The sequence below is a fragment of the Crocuta crocuta genome, unplaced genomic scaffold (genome assembly GCF_008692635.1).
Source record: "Crocuta crocuta isolate KB4526 unplaced genomic scaffold, BGI_CrCroc_1.0 scaffold516, whole genome shotgun sequence".
Classification (NCBI taxonomy): Eukaryota; Metazoa; Chordata; class Mammalia; order Carnivora; family Hyaenidae; genus Crocuta; species Crocuta crocuta.
In genome coordinates this window covers 66,082-86,765 of record NW_027529538.1, presented here as the reverse complement: position 1 = coordinate 86,765, position 20,684 = coordinate 66,082, and the positions used below count along the sequence as shown (strand labels likewise).

Genomic DNA, 20,684 nt, shown 5'->3' with positions numbered 1-20,684 from the left:
AATTCAGGCTTGTGCTTCTCCTTGACCTGTTCCAGCCTTGGAATGTCTGACTGTGCTTCAGGGCGTCTTCCTCCCTCATCCCCTGTCTTCTCTTTCCTAATTTCTGTCTCCAAGGGGACTGATCCAGTATGCACCATCCTCCAGCCCTGAGTCAGAGCTCTAGGTCAAGCTCTGGGTTGGGCTGCCTTTGGGTCAGGTGGTTATCTTCATCCTCATTGGGTGATGAAAACCTGGCCGCACCTGCATCAGGGTCCCGAAGGCGGGACCTGATGCAGCAGCCTCTGGAGAATGCTCCTTTCTGAGAATAACAGTTGACAAAACAAAGCACGTCCTCTGAAAGGTGCAGAACCTTGGCAGAAGTTTCCTAGGTGGGCAATCCCCCAAAGCTGTTGTTTGCATATGTCTCAGTGGTGTAGGCATCGCACTTTGGGTTGTTACAGCTTTTTTCATTTTTCTTTTTTTGTAATAATAATAGACTCCATCGGAAACTCCCTGGCCTTGGCCAATCGCATGTGATGACAGCCGTGTAGTTTTGAGAAGGTAGGTTAGAAGGACGCCGTTCTGAGTGAGAGTATTTTTGTTTGTGGTCTGGGGGTGGTCAGAAGCTTGGTTGAGACAAAAGCTTTTCTGCTCTTAACACAGGCAGTTGCAACTAAGAAAATCCTCTCAGACTGCTGTGGATTACCTGTGGGACTGTGTTTTCTGAACACTGATGCTCACGGTGTCCAGTTGATGATAACACGGGCCCTCTGTTCAGCTGCTGCGGCAACTTAGGCAGGAGAAGAGTTGTTGATTCTCCATGACTACTTCATGGCTCGTTGTGGGCTTGACAGACATGTGGGATTAAGCCCATGCTCCTCCCAAGCTTGCTCTGGGTCAAACAGTGAACAAGGCAGGATTTTACCTTTGGCAGCTCATCGAGCACAGAGATCTTCAAGCTGAGGCCCATACACCCTTGGGAGACAAAATGGTTCCTAAGAGTTGTGCGGTCAGCTTAGAAGATGAAGTAGAGGAATCAGTTTGCAGATTCTCAGCTGATAGAATATTCTTTCTTAGAATTGTTCTGTCCAAAGATGGGCTTTTGCTTCATGTTCTCACCACCCCCTTTCACGATTGTCCTGTTGCTGTTTTTCACCAGAGAGGCACACTCCTCTACCCCCAGCCATCCCAAGTGGTACCAACCTGCTTTGCCTCCCGAAGGCAAGAACCATTTGTGAGGCAGGTGCTGGGCAGTGTAAATGCAGGTGCCGAGAAGAGAAAACATTCCACCTCTTGGGTTCCACATCCCTGGGCCAGGTGGTTTCTAATAAGACTTACCAGATGGTACATCACACAGCATGATTCCTGATGACAAATTCTATATTACTTTTGGTATACAATTCAGGAGAAGTTCAAAGAATTGAGTGACATTTATAGAAGAAATTCCTTCTATACACAACATCTTGTTTCTTTGAATAGGTTTATTAGAATTTATAGTTTTAAGAAATTAAAATGGAAGGAATACTGTTGCTTGACCCATCTCATTTCTTTTTTAAAAAAAAAATTTTCATGTTTATTTATTTTTGAGAGAGAGACAGAGCACGAGCAAGGGAGGGGCAGAGAGAGAGGGGGAGACACAGAATCCGAAGCAGGCTCCAGGCTCTGAACTGTCAGCACAGCTGACAAGCTGTGAAATCATGGCCCTGACAAAGTTGGAAGCTGAATTGACCAGGTACCCCTGGTCTCATTTCTTTGCCAGATCTCCTGTATTGATCTTGGCTAAATAAACTATTTGAGAAACCAAAAACCCCAACTCATTCATTTCCGAGTACATTTCCAGTAAAATACCATTTGTAATGTGTTGAATAATTGTTTATTAAGACTTAAATTTATTTGGTTTTGGTGGATTATATACTACTTATCATAATGATAAGCAAATTGAGGCAAAAAAATTAAGACTTAGAGATTTGTGATCGTAAGAAGTAAAATATACTTAATTTATATATTTATTTTTGTCACAGAGAAGCATAGTAGGGTAATCACTATAAGAATGTTGGAGTATAAAAATATATCGCACTAGGATATACGTGGAGGGATGAAATGGAAATATGAATTCAAGAATAAAAATGAAGTAAAATTTCTAGCTGGCTAAGAGCTTATGTGCACATTTTTTTTAATGTTTATTTATTTTTGAGAGAGAGAGAGACAGAGTGTGAGCAGAGAGGGACAGACAGAATTCTGACAGACACAGAATTCAAAGTAGGCTCCAGGCTCTGAGCTGTCAGCACAGAGCCCACCGCAAGGCTCGAAATCACAAACCATGAGGTCATGACCTGAGCTGAAGTTGGACGCTCAACTGACTGAGCCACCGAGGCGCCCCTGTGTGCACGTATTTTAAGTTGATGGTGGCAAGAACCATCCTTATAATGGTTATGATGGTCCACTGGCGACGTCAAAATCGGGCTGCAACTGGTTTAGTTTCATAGGTCACCATGTACAACGTTCCAAATTATACTCTTTGCAACTATTTAAAGAGAAGATGAAAGTGTTTAGATATTAACTTGTAAAAAATGAAAAGGGGGTGTGCATAATTTAAAAACCATTCTTGGGGGAGTGTCAGAGCAGACATCTGCGGGCTGCAATACTTAGGGTCAGATGGCTGAAGGGATCCATACTGGAGTCAAAACCCCCCAGTTCTACCAGTTATTGGCTCTGTGACTTTGCACTAGTTACTTAAATTGACCTAATTAGGTTTTCCTTTACAACGGAACTAATTCTTTCCTTACTAAATTGTGGCGAAGTGACTCGATGTGCATAACACTCTTAGCAGAAGGTCCCCGTGTAATTAGTGTCAGTGCCTTTCCACTTCCCCCAAGACTGTACGATCCCTCCTTCCTTGTCCCTCTTTCTCCTTTCCTCCATCACCTCATGTGTATTCAAAGTTGGCCTTATTTTACATTCTCTGTTAAATGCATTTGATTCGCATTCCAATGGTCCCAAGGTATATTCTATAAATTCATTCATCCAACAAACATATATTAAGCACTGACTCTATTCCAGGCACTATTAGGCCCTGGGGATAACTGTGAGTTAAAAGAGACAAAATCCCTATTGTTACAGGGCTTACTAAGTGCATGGTGACAAGGATGCATTGGCCGCTCCCAATTAGCAATGTCGTTTCTCTAATGGGAGACTAGTTACATTTCTGCAGATTGACCCATCTGTCTGTCCGCCCAGCTAGCCAGCCAGGTGGCCATTTAGTTACAAAATGTATTGAGAAACTCCTAGGACCATGATCAGGCATTCTTGTTCTGAAAGTGACCACAACAACACTCTATTTTAATAAAATCCCTTTTTGTATACCTTTTATCACAATATGTGTAGAGATTAATTGCATGATGTATCTATTTTGTGGTTAAATGTAAATATCCCTGGTTTTCTTTATTTTTTTTACTATTTCCTGTTTAAAATATTGACTACCTTTTTGAAAAATGTTTATTCATTTTTAAGAGAGAGAGAGAGAGAGCGCATGCACGCGCATGAGTGGGGGAGGGGCAGGAGAGGGAGACACAGAATCTGAAGCAGCTCCAGGTCTGAACTGTCAGCACAAAGCCCAATGCAGGGCTTGAACCCATGAACCATGAGATCATAACCTGAGCCAAAGTCAGATGCTTAACCAACTGAGCCACCCAGGTGCTCCCATTGAGTACCTTTTGAATGATTCAAACCAATTTGTATATTCCTTCTAGATCAATAATTTATTTTATTGGGATTTTCTTCCAGGATGCAGCTAAAAACATATTTAAAATGACACATTTGGAGGGGTGCCTGGATGGCTCAATCGGTTAAGCATCCGAATTCAGCTCAGGTCACAATCTCAAGGTCTGTGAGAATGAGCCCTAAGTCAGGCTCTGTGCTGACAGCTCAGAGGCTGGAGCCTGCTTCAGATTCTGTGTCTCCCTCTCCTGCCCCTCCCCCACTCATGCTCTGTCCCTCTCTCTTTCAAAAATAAATAAACAAAAAAAATTTTTTTTTTTTAATTTAGATGATGGATTTGGGGAAGGGAAATAAATGATCTGGGCCCTCAAAGTGATTCTGTTTCTGCTTGACTTTCACACTTTATCATGGAATGTTGTTCTACCACTTACGTGGAGAACTAGTCTTCCGTAAATACAGCATTGAGTTACTTTATCCAGATTTCATCCAGAAATTTACAAATTTCAATTTCAAGACATGTCCATTTCAATACATTCCTTTAAGCCAGATTTTTAAATATAATATCTATGTCTTTTTAAGTCAAAGATATTGAATTCTTTTAATGTTTATAATTCAGTTGCTTTTAGTATATTCATAATGGTGTACCACCACCCCCATGATCTACTTCCAGAACATTCCATAATCTCAAGAAGAAACGTCCCAATTCTCTCCCCCTCCCTGTAATTACTACTCTATTTTCTGTCTCCATGGATTTGCTTATTCTGGATATTTCATATACATGAAATCATACAATATGTGACATCTTTCCCCTAATACAATGTTTTCAAGGTTCATCTGTGTATCAGTCCTTCATCCCTCTTTATGGCCAAATTTGTTGTGTGGAAGTAGCACATTTTGCTTATAGATTCATCAGTTGATGGACATTTTGGTTATTCGCACTTTTTGGCTATTATGAATATTATGTACAAGTTTATGCATGAACATAGTGTCAATTCTCTTGGTTATAGCTAGGAGTGGAATTACTGGGTCTTATGGTAATTCTATGTTTAACTTTTTGAGGAACTGCCTTTTCCCACAACCATTGTACCTACCATTCGACATAAAAACATTTTTTATATGCATTTGCTGTATGTGTGCAAAGTATGTGTTTCCATGCTAAAGGATTCCCTTACTAGTTTCAAAAAGTAAAATGCACTTAAGTGAATTTTACCTTGGATTTTCAAGGGCAAACATTAAATAGAAGAAAGTGCCACTTAACAAAATGAAGCAACAATTTTTATACAAGCATTATATACATCTGTATTTCATTTCTCACAATTGTATTTTTGACATGAGCTGAAGAGTCTTTTTATTTCTAAGAATAAAAACTGGTATTTATTCAGTTTTATTACCACTAACATTGTTTTGTCAAAAAAAGTTGAACTCCTCCTTTAGAAAATATTTCCATTGCTATGGGTAATGAAAGTAATTATTTTCAACAGTTTAATGAATATTGTGTTTTAAGAGAAGTAGTTATATTTAACATATACAAACTTTAAACCCAGGACACAGCACCCCACTTACAAGTGAGAGTCTTCTGGAAGAGAAGAGAACCTGACAGCATTTTTTTTGAGTACTGAGGCGTGACTGTGAAGTAATCTAGGCACATGGCGTTAATAAGGTGCTCATTCAGGTGGATCAAGCCCTTGGCTGCAAATCCCTGGTGAGTGTCCTCTGTGTGATAACTTCCTTTTGTTTAATAATTTCTCCTAAAGGTTCGTTTTAGAGTTCTAAATTGTCCGAATGTTTCATGTGTCAAAGAGCCAAAGTGTTCCAGAAATCTATGCGTTATGCCTGCTATTTTGTGATTCATTTTTATTAAACACCAATTCTCTCTACTCTCCCTGAATTACACCCACATCATTGCCAATGGGAAAGACATTCATCTAAAGGCTGAAGATTCTTGTCCTCTTACTAGATTTGAATAGCAAAAACCTTCCTAATATCCAGAGCAGCAGGGGCCCTATAACCACTAGAGTTAGGACAGGGCACTAAGTGAGTGTGGTAGGCAGGATAACGGCCCCTGAGGATGTCCACATCCTAATCCCTGGATCCTGATAATATGATCTGTTATACGGTGATGGGGACTTATGGGGATTTATGTTTGCAGGTGGTATTAAAGTTAATCAGCTGACCTTGGGGAACTTATTCTTTTTTTTAAATATTTTTTAAAGTTTTTATTTATTTTTGACAGAGAGAGAGAGACAGAATGCCAGTGGGGAAGGAACAGAGAAAGAGGGAGACACAGAATCCAAAGCAGGCTCCAGGCTCTGAACTGTCAGCCCAGAGCCCGACCCGGGGCTCAAACTCCCAAACGGAGAGATCATGATCTGAGCCAAAGTCGGACGCTTAACTGACTGAGCCACCCAGGCACCTCCCCTATTCTGGATTAGCTGGGTGGGTCCAGTATAATCACAAGGATCCTTAGAAGTGAGAGAGAGGTAGGAGAGCGAGAGGCAAAGGAGATGTGACAGTGGAAACAGGTCACGGGGATAAGAAAGACATGACCAGCCATTGCTGGCTCTGAAGATGGAAAGGAGACCAGGGGCTAAAGAATGTAGGCAGCCTCCAGAATCTGGAAAGCACAAGAAAACTGATTCTCCCCCAGAGCCTCCAGAAGGAGCACAGCCCTGCCCACACCTTGATTTTCAGCAGTGAAACCCATGTGGGAGAATCATGACGTAATACATTTCTGTTGTTGTTAAGCCGAGTTCATGGTAATGTGTTATAGGGCTGGTAGGAAACTAACATGATATTGTTAGAAGGGACCAAAAAAGATTTTGGGAGTTCAGACAGCAAAATGTTAAATAGAAAAATGGGAAAAGTTTTGAAGCTGATGAATATGTATGCATGAGAGAGTGGTAGGAAGGAGAATGGACTTGTTTCAGAAATACAGGCCAAGCTTACTTGGAGCAGATGGGGAGGAAACTGCAAAATAATCTTAATTTTAAATGGTTCTTAAAAAAAAGAATTGCCGGGGCGCCTGGGTGGCTTAGTCGGTTAAGCGTCCGACGTTCGCTTAGGTCATGATTTCGCGGTTCTTGGGTTCGGGCCCCGCGTCGGGCTCTGTGCTGACTGCCAGCTCGGAGCCTGGAGCCTGTTTCAGAGTCTGTGTCTCCCTCTCTCTCTGACCCTCCCCTGTTCACGCTGTCTCTCTCTATCCTAGAAATAAAATAAAAATATTAAAAAAAAAAAGAATTGCCTTATTTTTTAATACAGACAGCAGCAGGAGGAACTATCAGAGGACAGGGAAAAGGAAGAGCAAGAGAGGTTGAGCGCTGACCCCAGCGACTTCCCTCCTTGCCCCCTTCCAGCAAGTTTTTGAGGACATTGTCCAACATTTCTGAGTCAGTTTGCTTTTGTGGAAAATGTGGAAAAAAAACTTGCCCTGGTGGGGTTTTTTTAAGTTTATTTATTCTTGAGAGACAGACAGACAGACAGACAGAGTACAAGCAGGGGAGGAGCAGAGAAAGGGAGACACGGAATCCAAAGCAGGCTCCAGGCTCTGAGCTGTCAGCACAGAGCTCAACACTGGGTTGAAACCCCGTGAGTTCAAACTGTGACATCATGACCTGAGCCAAAGTCAGCCTCTTAACTGACTGAGCCACCCAGGTGCCCCATGCTTGACTACAGTTTTAGTGAGACTAGATATATATGGAGGCCGAAACCACTATGGGTAACATGTCCTTACTTACAAATGTCCAAAGTGATAGGGGCCCAATTAGTAAACAGTAGTTAGAAAGACTTGACTTAAAACACTTTATTCCATGTTTAACACATCTTTCGACCTTTTATTCTCTTAATTTACTTCGTTACTTCACTGAAATGCCAGCCTCGCCTCTATTGGCATTGCCATGAACTCCAACAGCAGGGGTGTGGAGAAGGAAGACCTCGGTGGGGTAGGCAGTAAGCATGGGCTAGACCTGCCTGGGTCCCCAATCTCCTAGTCCCGGTCTCTCCCAGAGGCACAGCTCTGCAGCTTTCTATAATGTTTCTCAGCCTTTTTTTTTTTTCAATTTTTAAATTTATTTCTGAGAGAGAGAGACAGCATGAGCAAAGGAGGGTCAGAGAGAGAGGGAGATACAGAATCTGAAGCAGGCTCCAGGCTCTGAGCTGTCAGCACAGAGCCTGACGCAGGGCTCGAACCCATGAACCGTGAGATCATGACCTGAGCCGAAGTCGGACGCCTAACCAACTGAGCCACTCAGGCGGCCCTGTTTCACAGCATTTTAACATGAGCGGGTGACTGTGGAGAACAAAGTCTCACTTAGGACATAGGTTTCAGACGGAAGACTCTACTTAGAACAAAGGACAGAATGGGGTGCCTGGGTGGCTCAGTCGGTTCAGCGTCCGACTTCGGCTCAGGTCATGATCTCACGGTTCATGGGTTCGAGCCCTGCGTCGGGCTCTGTGCTGATAGCTAGCTCAGAGCCTGGAGCCTGTTTCGGATTCTGTATCTCCCTCTCTCTGACCCGCCCCTGCTCATGCTGTCTCTCTCTCAGAAATAAATAAAACATTAAAAAAATTTAAAGAACAAAGGACAGAGCTTGCAGGGAAATCGCAGGCTGAGTCTGGCTGGACCATAGCTTTCCTCCCATCCTTGGGGATGATGTGACCTGAATCCCCAAAGCAATCCAAGCTGTTTAAGAATTAAATTAGATGATGAATATGAAAGCTCCTTGACCAATGTAAGCCCAAGGCAGATGTATGCAGATGTTTAGTGGTTGTCACAGTCAGACTGGGCTCTTGGAGTAATACCATAGCCCAGGGGCTTATAAACAACAGAAATTTATTTCTCCCAGTTCTGGAGGTGGGAAGTCTTCGATCAGGGTGCCAGTGTGGTGGGTTCTGGTGAGAGTATCTTCCAGGCTGCAGACTGACGACATCTTGGTGTGTCTTCACATGGTGGAAAGAGAGGGAGAGAGAGCTCTCTGAAGTCCCTTTATAAGGGCATTAGTCCCATTCATGAGGACTCCACTCTTGTGACCTAATCACTTCCCAAAGGCATTACTTCCTAGTACCATTATAAAGGGTGAGGATTTCAACACATAAATTTGTTGGTGGGGGGGGATCGGGAGATGCTATAAACATTCGGTCCATAATAGTGGTCTTTTATGGTTGTGTCTCTTCTCCATTAAAATTTGTTTATAGTTATGATGTCATCCCCAGTGGATTTCTGCCTCACTCCCAAGACCCTGAACCACTTAACTCTTCCCTAACTGGTTCATATTATTTTCCTTCCCTTCCAGACCACCTCCCCCATCCATCAGGTTTTCTTCCCTCTTCCCTTCTTCCAGTTGGTTCCACTTAATGGCATCCAGGAGTCACTAGTCTTTGCATTGTCCCTGAACAGAGCTGCCTCTTTTCCCTCCCTCAGGATTCTGCATTTCATCCAGACAGTCCCCTTATCTACCCTTTCAGGTCTCACCTCCAGAGTGTTCCCAGGGTACCCAGCCCAGTGTGGATCCCACTAAAGGGGTGTGAGTACTTCTTGACCGATGAGTAAGAAGGTAGATACAATGATGACAAGCAGAGAGAGGGTAACATTGATCTTGTCACTGATGACAGTGGCCTATTAGGAAAAAAAAACTTTATGGAATTTCTTCCTTTGTTCTTTCTCTTTTTAGTTTGTTTTGCATGAAAATGAACAGTTTGTGTTAATCTGCATTTTTGCTGTTTTGTAGGTTGCTTATACTTATCCTCTTTTCTATGCAACATGTATATGCGGTAAGTACATTAATTAGCTCTGAATGCATGCATTGTTCTCATTATAAACCTTTTTGTGTTAAACAAGTCACATGGGACTCAGTTTTCTCATCTCTAAAATGAATGGTTGGACTAGGTGAACCCTAGTCAAGACTGCTTACCAGATTGCCCAGGTATTGAAGTTTTCTTCATTTTATAACATGACCCTTTGTTAAAATCTTTTTTTGGAAGGGGGCAGGAAGTGGCCAGGCCACTTCAAGATTAAATCAAGAAATACAAGATTACACGTGAACATTTTAACTCTGGAGAAAGATAAGCCTAGAATATTATGTAATAAGATCTCTTTCTTCTGCTTCCCACTGAGGAATCTGAGTTATTAAACCCAACCCCAGACATTTCTGGGAATCCACACTATGGACTGCCAGGAACCCAGGTAGATCTTGCGATTAAATGAACTGGTTAAATCACCCCAGTGAGCACGTCCCCATCTGTCCGCCTTGTCTGGCTTGGAATTACTCAATCCAGTTTCTGTGATTTAAGTTAACATAAGTCTTTTCAAGGCAGATCAAAATAAAAAGTTGCTTTCTGTTCTGTGTTTCCTACCAGTCAGGACCAGAGAGGAATCAGAAGCTCTCCCCAAGTAGGATGATACAACTTGTTCCACTTAGTCCCATGCATTTGAGAGCATCATCTGAAATAGTGAATGGACATGGAAACACACTGAAATATATGGGTCTGGATGTTTTTTTTTTTTTACCTGATTTCTCTAAGTTTATTTTTGTATTATATTCCCCCACCCCACCCCCGGCGTTCCCCACTAGAAGACCCTACAGAGTCTTAAGTTTCACTTCCTTTGTTTCTTATGTTCCATACGTGGGAAGAAAATTCTTGAACCAAGGACTCATCTAGCCTGGATCCTCCTATCAGATTGTTCTGTGCAGAGATAGTAGAGATTTCACACAAAAGTAGTTATACTAGAATTGGGTTTAAAAGATAGTGATAAAAATGGATGCAATAGCTATGAGAGGCAATTTGGCATTAGCCCTCAGAATTTCAAATGCAGAATCCTGTTGACACAGGAATTTTCCTTTTTGGAGTTTATTATATATATTTATACTAACTTACACATAAAGAAAACGCACCAAAATATTGTAGTGATTATTAACAAAAGAAGAGAGGTAGCTAAAGCCCATGGAGAAGGACAAATTAAACAAGTTATAGTTTGGCTATAGTTTCCCTCTCTGAGGGAGAGCCATTTGGTTAACTTGGAATGACTTTGAAGTTGTCTGATTAAGTGAAGACAGCAAGGTACAGAGAAATATACCATTTGGGTAAGAATAAAACAAGACTCGAATCACCAAAAAGTGTGTGTGCACGTGTGTGTGTATGTGCACGAGTGCATATGTGTTCCTCATGTGAAAGTGCTCGTAACTCCCCAGAAACGGATTGAGGAGAGTGATTGCCTCTAGACGAGGGAACAGGGAGCCTGGGTTGGAAAAGAAAATTTCTTTCCCCATTATACTCTTTTGCCCTGTTTGAATTCTTTTTTTTTTTTTTTTAATCATAGGCCAATGTTGTTTTTCAAAAAAGAAAATAGAGGCACAAATGTAAGACCAGTTATTAATCTAGAAATTAATAATATACTCCTTAAACATTTTATTCAACATAAATTTGTTTAAAAAATATCTGAGCGAAAATAGGAACGGCTCCTTTTCTTCCTCTTTGAAGAATAATATTAGTTTTGGAGAATGTCTGTGTATTCCGGTGAAGATGGTTTATACTTTGAATGTTGCCTTGTATGAGCCATAGTCTTCATCTTTTTCAAATGGGTTCACACAATCTCTTTTGGGGGCACATATTTTTCCTCTATGAAAGCCTCCTCAAAGGTGGTATTTATTGGGCTGTATCTAACATACAAAAACTTCTTAGAGCCTAAAATTACCTCTTGCTTTTTTCCTTTATCAGTAACAGTCAAAGTTTTATATGTGACTATTGCTGTTTTATTTTTATTAGAATCTTCTAATTTATTATACACCCATTCTTTCCTGAAATGTAATTTTGCTACAAACATCTCTGTGATGGTTGGCACAATTAAGGAAAAAAAACAATAAAAGAACAAACTTGTCTTTATTATCAAGCCAGCTAATCAACTGAGCTTCTTTCTCTGGTTGTTTTGATATTTCACTGAACACATAGTAATGAGTCCCAACCTTAAATGAACCCAAGTGTTCAGACCAGTTATTTTAAAGTGTTTTCATGATGTCCTGGACCTGGGCATTTACCCTTTTTTTTTTTTCACCTTATCAGAGTTCTGAACTTGACGGTTCTGCGTGCATAGATAACAATGTGACTCAAAACTCAAGAAGCATATATTTTGGAAACTTCAAATACATTTTTTTTTAAATGTAACTTTCATAAAGGTTCACATTCTTACAGACTTTCAATGATCCTAGAGTTTTGTTTATTAAAATGTCTTTTTTATTCATGCTTAATTTAAAGATTTTTCTTTTGGGATGTGTCTGAGCGTATTTTTTTCCTAGAAGGAAGAAGTCTAAGTTGTGTGATTGAATAATAAATACATTCTGGATAGACCTTTTTCCCTCCCATACACATATTCATATATGTGTGTATGTTTACATGGGTGTGTACTCATATGTACACATACTTATATGTCTTTCCATACATACTTATGTACATCGGTATGTAGGTATACCTATTTGTTTTCCATAGAACTATAAATATTGGTTCAAATGTTATAATTTCTCCACTATGCTTTGGTGTACAGACTCAAGTTTACAGCCTTGAGTGTGAAAGATCTATCAGTCATAGAAATGTGTGGTTAGTCTATACGTGTTGCAGTGAGGGCTGGACCAGGCAAGATCATGAACTAGGCGAAGTGTATCTCTGGTGCCTTTCTGATATTTCTGTCCACGCTCTCAGCTTGCAGCATCTGGAGCTGTTTCTGCCGCTACTTCCTCCCAGCCCACCACCCCAGGCTCTAAAGGAATGGTCAGTGTTCATTGTCATTGTCATTGCAGGTGCATCATGGTGGCTGTTTTGTTGTTAAGGGATCTACTTATGGAAACAGTTATTCTGGGATGTATTGAAGTGACAGTTGACTCTGGATATAGACAATGAGGATTTGTGAGAACAAGGGGCTGATTCTTCCTAAAGAGCGTGCGTGCGTGTGTGTGTGTGTGTGTGTGTGAGAGAGAGAGAGAGAGAGAGAGAGAGATTGGAAGAAACATGAAAGTTAAGAGAATATGTGAGTGTGGAGAAACTATCTAAAGAGAGTGTTGGAGAGAAGTCAGCGAGAAGTGGAGAAGGGCTCACATTATTCAAGTTCAGGAGCTTTCTGGTTGAGAGACACATTAGAGGAACCATCTTGGAGTTTCAAGCAGTTTGCAGGAAGCAGTTTTCATGTGAAGTCCAAGGCTGTGACGGGAGCAGTGACCAGGAAGGACGCTATGGTTTTGGAGGGGAAGCGAGAGAGTCCTGAAAAGCAGCCAAGTTTATAATTGAAGTGAGACACCATTGTGTCCATACAGTTTTCCTAATCATATAGTTTACACTCTAAGATTGTTCACAACTTAGTAAATGAGGTCTTGCCAGGAGAAACGCATCACAGAAGATTCTGGCTAAAGAAAAATGGCTTCAGAAGGGGGCTTTCTGTTCAATGCCAGCTCATGTAAACTTTTAGTTTTCTCACAGTCATCAGTCCTCTTATCGAGCCACGGTGGAAGTTCTTTGCTTTTTATACATCAACATGAGTCTTTTCTTTTCGCAGCTTCAAAGGTAAAAGTATGCTGTGGAAGTCTCATGAGTTAGGCAAACCAAGATGCTCGTTATAAGGGACATATGTACTCAGCTAAGTGAGGAATACAGGTTTACTAAACCAGATTCTTCCTTTTCAGAGCGGAAAGAAGTTTATTGGGCCTTGCGGAGGAAGAGACTGCTCAGTTTGCCAGTGCTTTCCTGAAAAAGGGTCTCGGGTAAGTGATGTAAAAATCAGCATGGGCAGTGGGAGGAAGAAATAGGGAGTTATGGTCAAAGGGCATGAAGTTTCTGTTACACAAGATGGGTTAGCTCTGGAAGTCTGCTGTAGGATGTCTACCAAGAGTTAGCAATAATGTCATGTTCACTTAACAATCGGTTGGGAGGGAGGCACCTGGGTGGCTCAGTCAGTTAAGCGCCCAACTTCGCTCAGGTCGTGGTCTCACAGTTCGTGAGTTCAAGCCCCGCGTCAGGCTCTGTGCTGACAGCTTGGAGCCCAGAACCTGCTTCAGATTCTGTGTCTCCCTCTCTTTCTGCCCCTCACCTACTCATGCTCTGTCTCTCTGTCTGTCTCTCTCTCAAAAATAAATAAACGTTAAAAAATTTTTTTTTAATTTGTTGGGAAGGTAGATCTCATATTAAGTGTGCTTACCACAATAAAATATTAGAAAAAAGTCAACATGGGCGGCATGTTGAAATTTGAGCCATTGTGAATATTTAACATTAAGTAGTCCCAGATTCTTAGTGTGTTCTGGCAATTGTCAGTGTTTCTATTTCCAGTGAAAGTTCTTACATTCTGATAAGCCATCTCGATTTTATTAGACTAGGCGTCAAGCTTAGAAGTGCAAGCCGTAATCTACCCAGTGTTTCACACTATACTAGTCTTGTGAACTGCCTTGTGCAAAAAGGGTCTGGTGTCAAATGGTGCATGCTGGGTCGCCATCTTGAAACTCAGGTTGCATATCACCATTTTTTAAAATGTTTATTTATTTTTGAGAGAGAGACACACACAGAGCGCAAGCGGGGAAGGGACATAGAGAGAGGGAGACAACAGAATCTGAGGCAGGCTCCAGGCTCCAAGCGGTCAGCACAGAGCCTGTTGCGGGGCTGGAACTCAGGAACCGTGAGATCATGACCTAAGCCAAAGTCGGACACTTAACCAACTGAGCCACCCAGGCGTCCCAACATGTCAACATTTTAAAAGTTCTGAGAAGTAGTGCAGTGAGGCAGGGGAAATCTTGTTTAAACTTATCCAAAGTGGTATATCTGGACATTGGACTACAAGACCCTTTTTTGGAGAACACCTCCTGAGGTCACGTGGCATAGTGTTCTATAATTGGAGTGATGGCTGCATTCATTGTGCGCTTCTTACGTGCCAGACATGACTCCCTGTTCTCAAAATGCTTTAGGTCTCTGACTCCTCATGACTACTTTCTTGCCATCTTGGGGTGCTAACTTAGCAAGGCAGAAGATCAAAGCTCAGAGAGGGGTAGTGTGTTGCTCAAGTCCACCCAGGACAGTGCTCTGGGTGACTGCACTAGACTCTCTGTCCCTGAAAGGCACAAGGAACCTCTTGGCTACTGTGTAGTGGGTCGTGTGAACATTTATGGGACTCTATCTCCCTTATGTTCTGACAGCAGCAGCTGACAGCCCACTAGCTCATCTGTGCTGGAGTGTTAGGTCAAACAATTCTTCTGATTAAAAATAGTCCCACAATCTTAGAAGAAACGCGGATGCTCCAGAAACTTTGGACAGTTTTTGAGTCAAATCAGTGATTCTGTCGAAACCTGTCCACATTGATCCTATAGGGCGTGACACTCAAAAAGCACAATTCAGTGACGATTAGTCTACAAGGAGGCAAAACCTCTCCTGAGAGAAGAGACCATCTATTTCTCCCATAGCTTTGCTTTCTCTCCACACAATATGTGTGCAGTATGTAAGGGGACCTGTGTTGAGCTCTCTACCTGAAAGCAGCTACCTTCCCAAGCATAAATTATGACAAATCCCCTTCTGCTTAAACTGCTTTGTTTCTTTAGTACTTCAAAAAGTTTGGTGCTCAGAATGTATCTTAAGGTTTTTGTTTTCCTTTTTAAAAATTTTTTAAAGTAAAAAAAATTTTTAACAGTTTTTTAAGCTTATTTATTTACTTTGAGAGAGAGAATGCAAGCAGGGTAGAGGCTGAGAGAGAGAGGAGTGTGAGGATCCCAGGCAGGCTCTGCAGGGCTTGAACTCATGAACTTTGAGATCATGACCTGAGCCGAAGGCAGATGCTTAACTGACTGAGCCACCCAGGCACCACTATCTTGAGATTTTTCAAGCTGCTTTCATGGCTTGATTTAAAAGCAAGAGGTGCAAACTTCCACTTATAAAATAAATAAGTCCTGGGAATATTCTGTACAGCATGATGAAAATAGTACATAATACTGTCTGGTATATTTGAAAGTTACTGACAATAGATTTTAAATGTTCTCATCACAAGGGGAAAAAGAACCCAGTTACTGTGTGAAGACAGATGCTAACTAAACTTACCGTGGTGATCACTTTGCAATCTATACACATATCAAATTATGATGCTAAGATGCTGAAACTAATATAAAGTTTATATGTCAATTACATCTCAATAAAAATTCTTTTAAAAAGTAAAGACACTAAAAGCTAGCAATCTAAGAAGTGCCTTTTCCACATATATGTACATGTTATTTGGGGGGGGGGCAGGGAAAGCCTGGCTTTTTACATTTTTTTTTAAAGTTTGTTTATTTTTGAGAGAGACAGACCATGAGCAGGGGAGGGGCAGAGAGAGCGGGAGACGCAGAATCTGAAGCAGGCTCCAGGCTCTGAGCTGGCAGCACAGAGCCCAACGTGGGGCTTGAACCCACGAACCATGAGATCATGACCTGAGCCAAAGTCGGACGCTTAACCGACTGAGCCAGCCAGGCGCCCCTCCCATAAGTTTTAATAGCTACTGTATGTGGAAGAGGCGGGAACCCTGCCCCGGGGTCTGACTTCAGGTGCAGCACTTGGCCTGTGGTCATGAAAAGATGTCTACACACTCAGATTCAGGCACCAGGCTGCCGTCACAACTGTGAACTTGGGCGGGCGCTTCAAGCGGCCCAAGCGTTCCTTTCCTTGTGCACCACGAGTGCTTTCTCTTCTGTTTCCTTGGGTGTCCAGTAATCACGAGCAATGCACCTTGCATCCCGCACACAATCTCCAGTGCCAGGGGTGACGGGCAGAGCAGAGTGCGGAACGCGGGCCACCTCTGCCCTTTCCGAGACAGACGGCAACCAAGCGAAGGCTGCGCGCTGCAGGCCACACTGTCCAGCTGGGACTTGGGGAGCTTGGCTTGCGCATGACCGCGAGGTGGCATGGGAGGTGGGTGCTCCCAGGTGCTCAGTGGTCAGCCAGCCCACTCCCATCCCGGCTCTGGAGCTGTGGTGACAGCTCCAGGGGGTCTAGAGAAATAGGAATCCATGCAGTGGAGGAGGGTTGGGGATCCGCCTGAGACGGGGCAGCCCAGGAGTGGCTGGGCCAGGCATTCCTAAGGAGGAAATGATTCCCCCTTTAGGGGTTCGTGCCTGAGCGAGTCCTTTAAGCCCCGGACCACAACTGCTGTGTCTGGAGCAACCACTGGCCCTGCACAGTGGAACGATCGGGTTGGGCGTGGAGCTGCAGACCCCCCGCTGGAGTCTGAGGTAGCGCTGGGGTGTATCTGTGGCAGGGACCAAGACGGGGTTCCCTTGGTTGAAGTTCAGCGTCATTNATCGGGTTGGGCGTGGAGCTGCAGACCCCCCGCTGGAGTCTGAGGTAGCGCTGGGGTGTATCTGTGGCAGGGAGCCAAGACGGGGTTCCCTCGGTTGAAGTTCAGCGTCATCAGTGTCCCCTGAGGGCCCACAGCGGCTGCACCATGTGTTTCCGCCAGCGATCACCATGGCTTCCTCTTTGCTCCTGTCCTGGTGCATCCAGTGTGCCACCTGCTCTCCCTGGAGCATAATCCAAGCCTTCTCACTTGCCTGCCCTCTTCCGGGCTGTTTTCCCACTTCCGCTGTGCCTCTGTTTCTCCTGCCCTCCCCAAGGAGCTCGGTGGAGACCCCAGCGCTCCCAAAGCGTACCCCCAACTCCTCCCAGCCAGCGCTGAGGCCCCCTGCAGGACCCTGGTCCCCTTCCCTTTCCTGATGGCACTCTGGCTTGTAGCTCTGCTTGGGTGAGAGCGTCGATGCACATGACCCTCTTCATGAGCTATGAGCACACACGCCTTCTAGGTGGTCACGTGGACACAGGGAAAATGCTTATGCTTATTCAGATGCCTTTGCACACCTTTGGTCCTGGCCCGCGGTGGACACGTATTGGGCAGTTAGTACACGTAAATCAGGTACATGAAAACTCAGCCTCCAGCCTCAGCGGGATTGGGAGCCTGAGTGGGTGGCCTCACAGGTCTGTCGCATTCTTCCAGGAGTACCTGCCGTATCTAAGAGAAGGGGGGGGCGGGGAAACAGGGTTAGCAGGGAGTCTCTCACCTCGGTCCTCCCCCGCCCACCCACACACGTGTCGTTGAAACCTGTTATTAAATGTGCAATCTCACGTAAGCTCATGTTCCCTTGTGGTTTCAGGCAGGGCCAGAGATAAGTATTTTGAACAGTGCCAGAAAATAGTTCCGGAGCATCCTGGAAAGAGCTCCAGTCGAGGATGGGAGACTGGAAACCCTGTCCTTTCTTTCAGGTTGAGAGCCTCAGCTGAGAAATAAGGGTTTGTAGTGTCGGGCTGGTCCCGTTCCTCCTGGCCCGAACAGCCTCCAGTTCTGTGATGTAGGCGTGGCCTTTTGCGTAGGACAGCTACTTAATTGGCTTCCAAAATATTTTGCAGCGATGCCCTGACATTTCCCCTAACCTCATAATAGTTCCTGTTTGAGGATGTGAATGACGTTGGCACTGGCTGAGATTTTAAGATTTTCTTTACCAGTTTCAGTGGTGGGATCTTCATGTTTTCGATCGTCTCCTTGCAGGGAAAATTATGTCTTTATAGACTAGACGGGACCTTTGAAAAGCTCCACTTTAGTAAGTAGCATGATGATCAAGACACGTTCTATAGCACTTTCCAGAATAAAATAGAAAATATGTCCATGTTATTTTTCATTGAATGCAGTCTATCAACTATTAAACTGTTGACTGTTCTATTAAGAACTTTATAACTTGGTGGTTTTTATCCAAAGAAGTCAAAGGGTATAAAACTCAAGACCTGTCTTTTGTTTGTTTGTTTTGCTTGTTTTGTTTTTGTTTTGTTTTTTGTTTTTTTTGGTTTTTTTTTTTGCTTTGAAAGCTGAAATCACACTTTAGCAAATCAGTGTTTCCTTTGGGAATTTTAAATCACTGAAAAAAAAAGCACAAGTATTTTCCCCCACAATCTCATTCATTTGTCCCTCACGCTCTTAAGAGCCACATTCCATGATAAAAATGGAATTTACTTGGGAGATTTTAATTATTAACATTTTTCACCATTCAATTATTGGCACACAAAGTTCTAGAACCCGATCTCTTTATCCCTCACACAGCTGTATTCTAGTACAGTCTATAACCGTAGCCTGATAAATCGTACAGAGCAATTTTTTTGAGGTCCCAAAGCGCACGTAAGTCAATGATGTTATATTTTGGTGTAAGCAGATTCCAGTGACCACTGACAAGTTTGATCTGTCACCCACCCCCTTAGGGATTTGGTTCTGCTGCCTTCTTTTTCTTCCGCATCTTTCTCCTCCGAGAACAAACTCCTCAGCTCATTTTATCTCTGCTGGAGACTCCTCTGAGTAATGAAACCCTGCCTAAGACTCAGGTGCTTTCTGAGGACACCCGAGTGAGGGGGCCCTTGGGCAGTATGTCCACCCTGGGGACTGTGGGGAGCTGGACAGTGCGTGCAAAGGCATCCGAAACCAGAACTGGGAAAATACAGTGCCTACCAACAAATCTCCCAGTAGAATTTAGCCGACCAGCTGCTAGTTCACAGCTTCAGCTTTGCTTGTTAGAGTGTTCCCTGGTCAGGAATGTTAACCTTGAGTTCTGAAGAATGAAAAACTTGCAGAAGTGAAAAGAATGGATCTTCCATTGTAGGTGCTTGAGGAAGTATTTCTAAACAGGGTGTGGGAAACCTGGACGTGCCTATCAGTTTCTACTATTTGGCCTATTAATTGTCATACTGGTAGAAGTAACCAGTGGTAGCTCATTTCCATATGGAGGGATGACTCCAGCCACGAACATGGCTTTCTGTAGGCTGACCGATCTCTCCCTCTCAACCTAGCGTTTGTGCTTCAGAAAAAAAGGAGAGAAAACAAGCTTATATTTGCCTACTGTGTTGTATTACACGTTGTGTTTGCAACCAGGCCAGGTGTCCCGAACCTCACTGGGGAATCCTAGTGACAATTTGGGTCTGGTAGGTCTTGGCGTATCTGCCCTGATCAGTCACCTCATTAAATTGCCAGTGATTTGCAGCATAGCCTTTGGCCTCCTCATGTGGAGTTCAATTCCATAGCAACGAAGATTGCTGAGCTCTGCGACCCAGTGTGAACTGAGGCCAGGCAGCCGCAGAGCTCAGCAAATGTGGGACTACGCTGAACTTGAGTGGATCAAGGTCATTACCAAAGGGGAGACAGCCTTGTTGGTGGTGAGAAATAAGGGCTAGCAATACAGGTGCATCCCGACACAGGGCATATGCTCCACAGGAAAATGGGAAACAGTATTCGTAGCTCTAGAAAACCTCTCAAGTGCAAGGTCAACACCTGACTGACTACATTAATTCAAATGCTGATTTACAAAGAAAATAAAAGTAGATCTTTTTTTTTTTTTTTTTCAAATACTGTGTTCAGTACGTTGCCACGAAGTCCACAGGGAAACAGCCAGGTCTCAGAGGTGCTAATTTTTTCACTCCCCCGTCATACAAGCTTATCTGCAGTTCTTTCAGCAAATGTCCATTCATTCATTCCCTCCATTCAGCAAATAGCCATTGAGCATTTGCCCCGTGCCTGCCATTGTGAGGCTTTGGTGATAGAGAAAAAAATCCTTGTGGGCTGGAGCTCAGCGTCCAGCAGGAGATTCACCTTTCGGTCATTATTTCTGGGTGCCTGAGGAGTTCTGGGCACTGTTAAGACCTTGGGTCCTTGCTCTGTGTCTGGGATAATGTGGTCCCCTAGTTGAGTTTCATATGGGAGCCTGGGGATGGGGGCAGGGCGGAGAGAGCGGTGGAATCAGACGCCACCTAGCGATGGCCTGGAAGCCTGCTGTGTCGTGCGGCAGGCTGCCGTACGTAACAAAGTTCCACATGCTCAGCAGCTTAAAACCACAGAAATTAATTTTCTTGCAAGTTCTAGAGGCAGAAGTGCACAAGCAAGTTGTCGCCATTACTGTACTCTCTGTGGGAAAGAGCAGAGGCTCCAGTCCCTGCCTCTCCCAGCTTCTGGTGGCCAATGACTTTCTTTGGCTTATGGCCCT

At 43.5% G+C, this 20,684-nt stretch overlaps 1 protein-coding gene across 1 annotated transcript in view; it reads left to right on the top strand.

Annotated features, from left to right (window-relative positions):
* Window positions 1-5,342: 5,342 nt before the first annotated feature.
* LOC144229330 (uncharacterized) overlaps window positions 5,343-20,684 on the top strand; it is a gene marked incomplete at its 3' end in the record, with an annotated part of 80,648 nt that continues 65,306 nt past the window's right edge. The window contains exons 1-3 of the mRNA XM_077761376.1: window positions 5,343-5,398; window positions 9,420-9,462; window positions 13,356-13,433. Of these exons, the coding sequence (XP_077617502.1) occupies window positions 5,343-5,398; window positions 9,420-9,462; window positions 13,356-13,433 (177 nt within the window). The remainder of the gene's footprint in view (window positions 5,399-9,419; window positions 9,463-13,355; window positions 13,434-20,684) is intronic.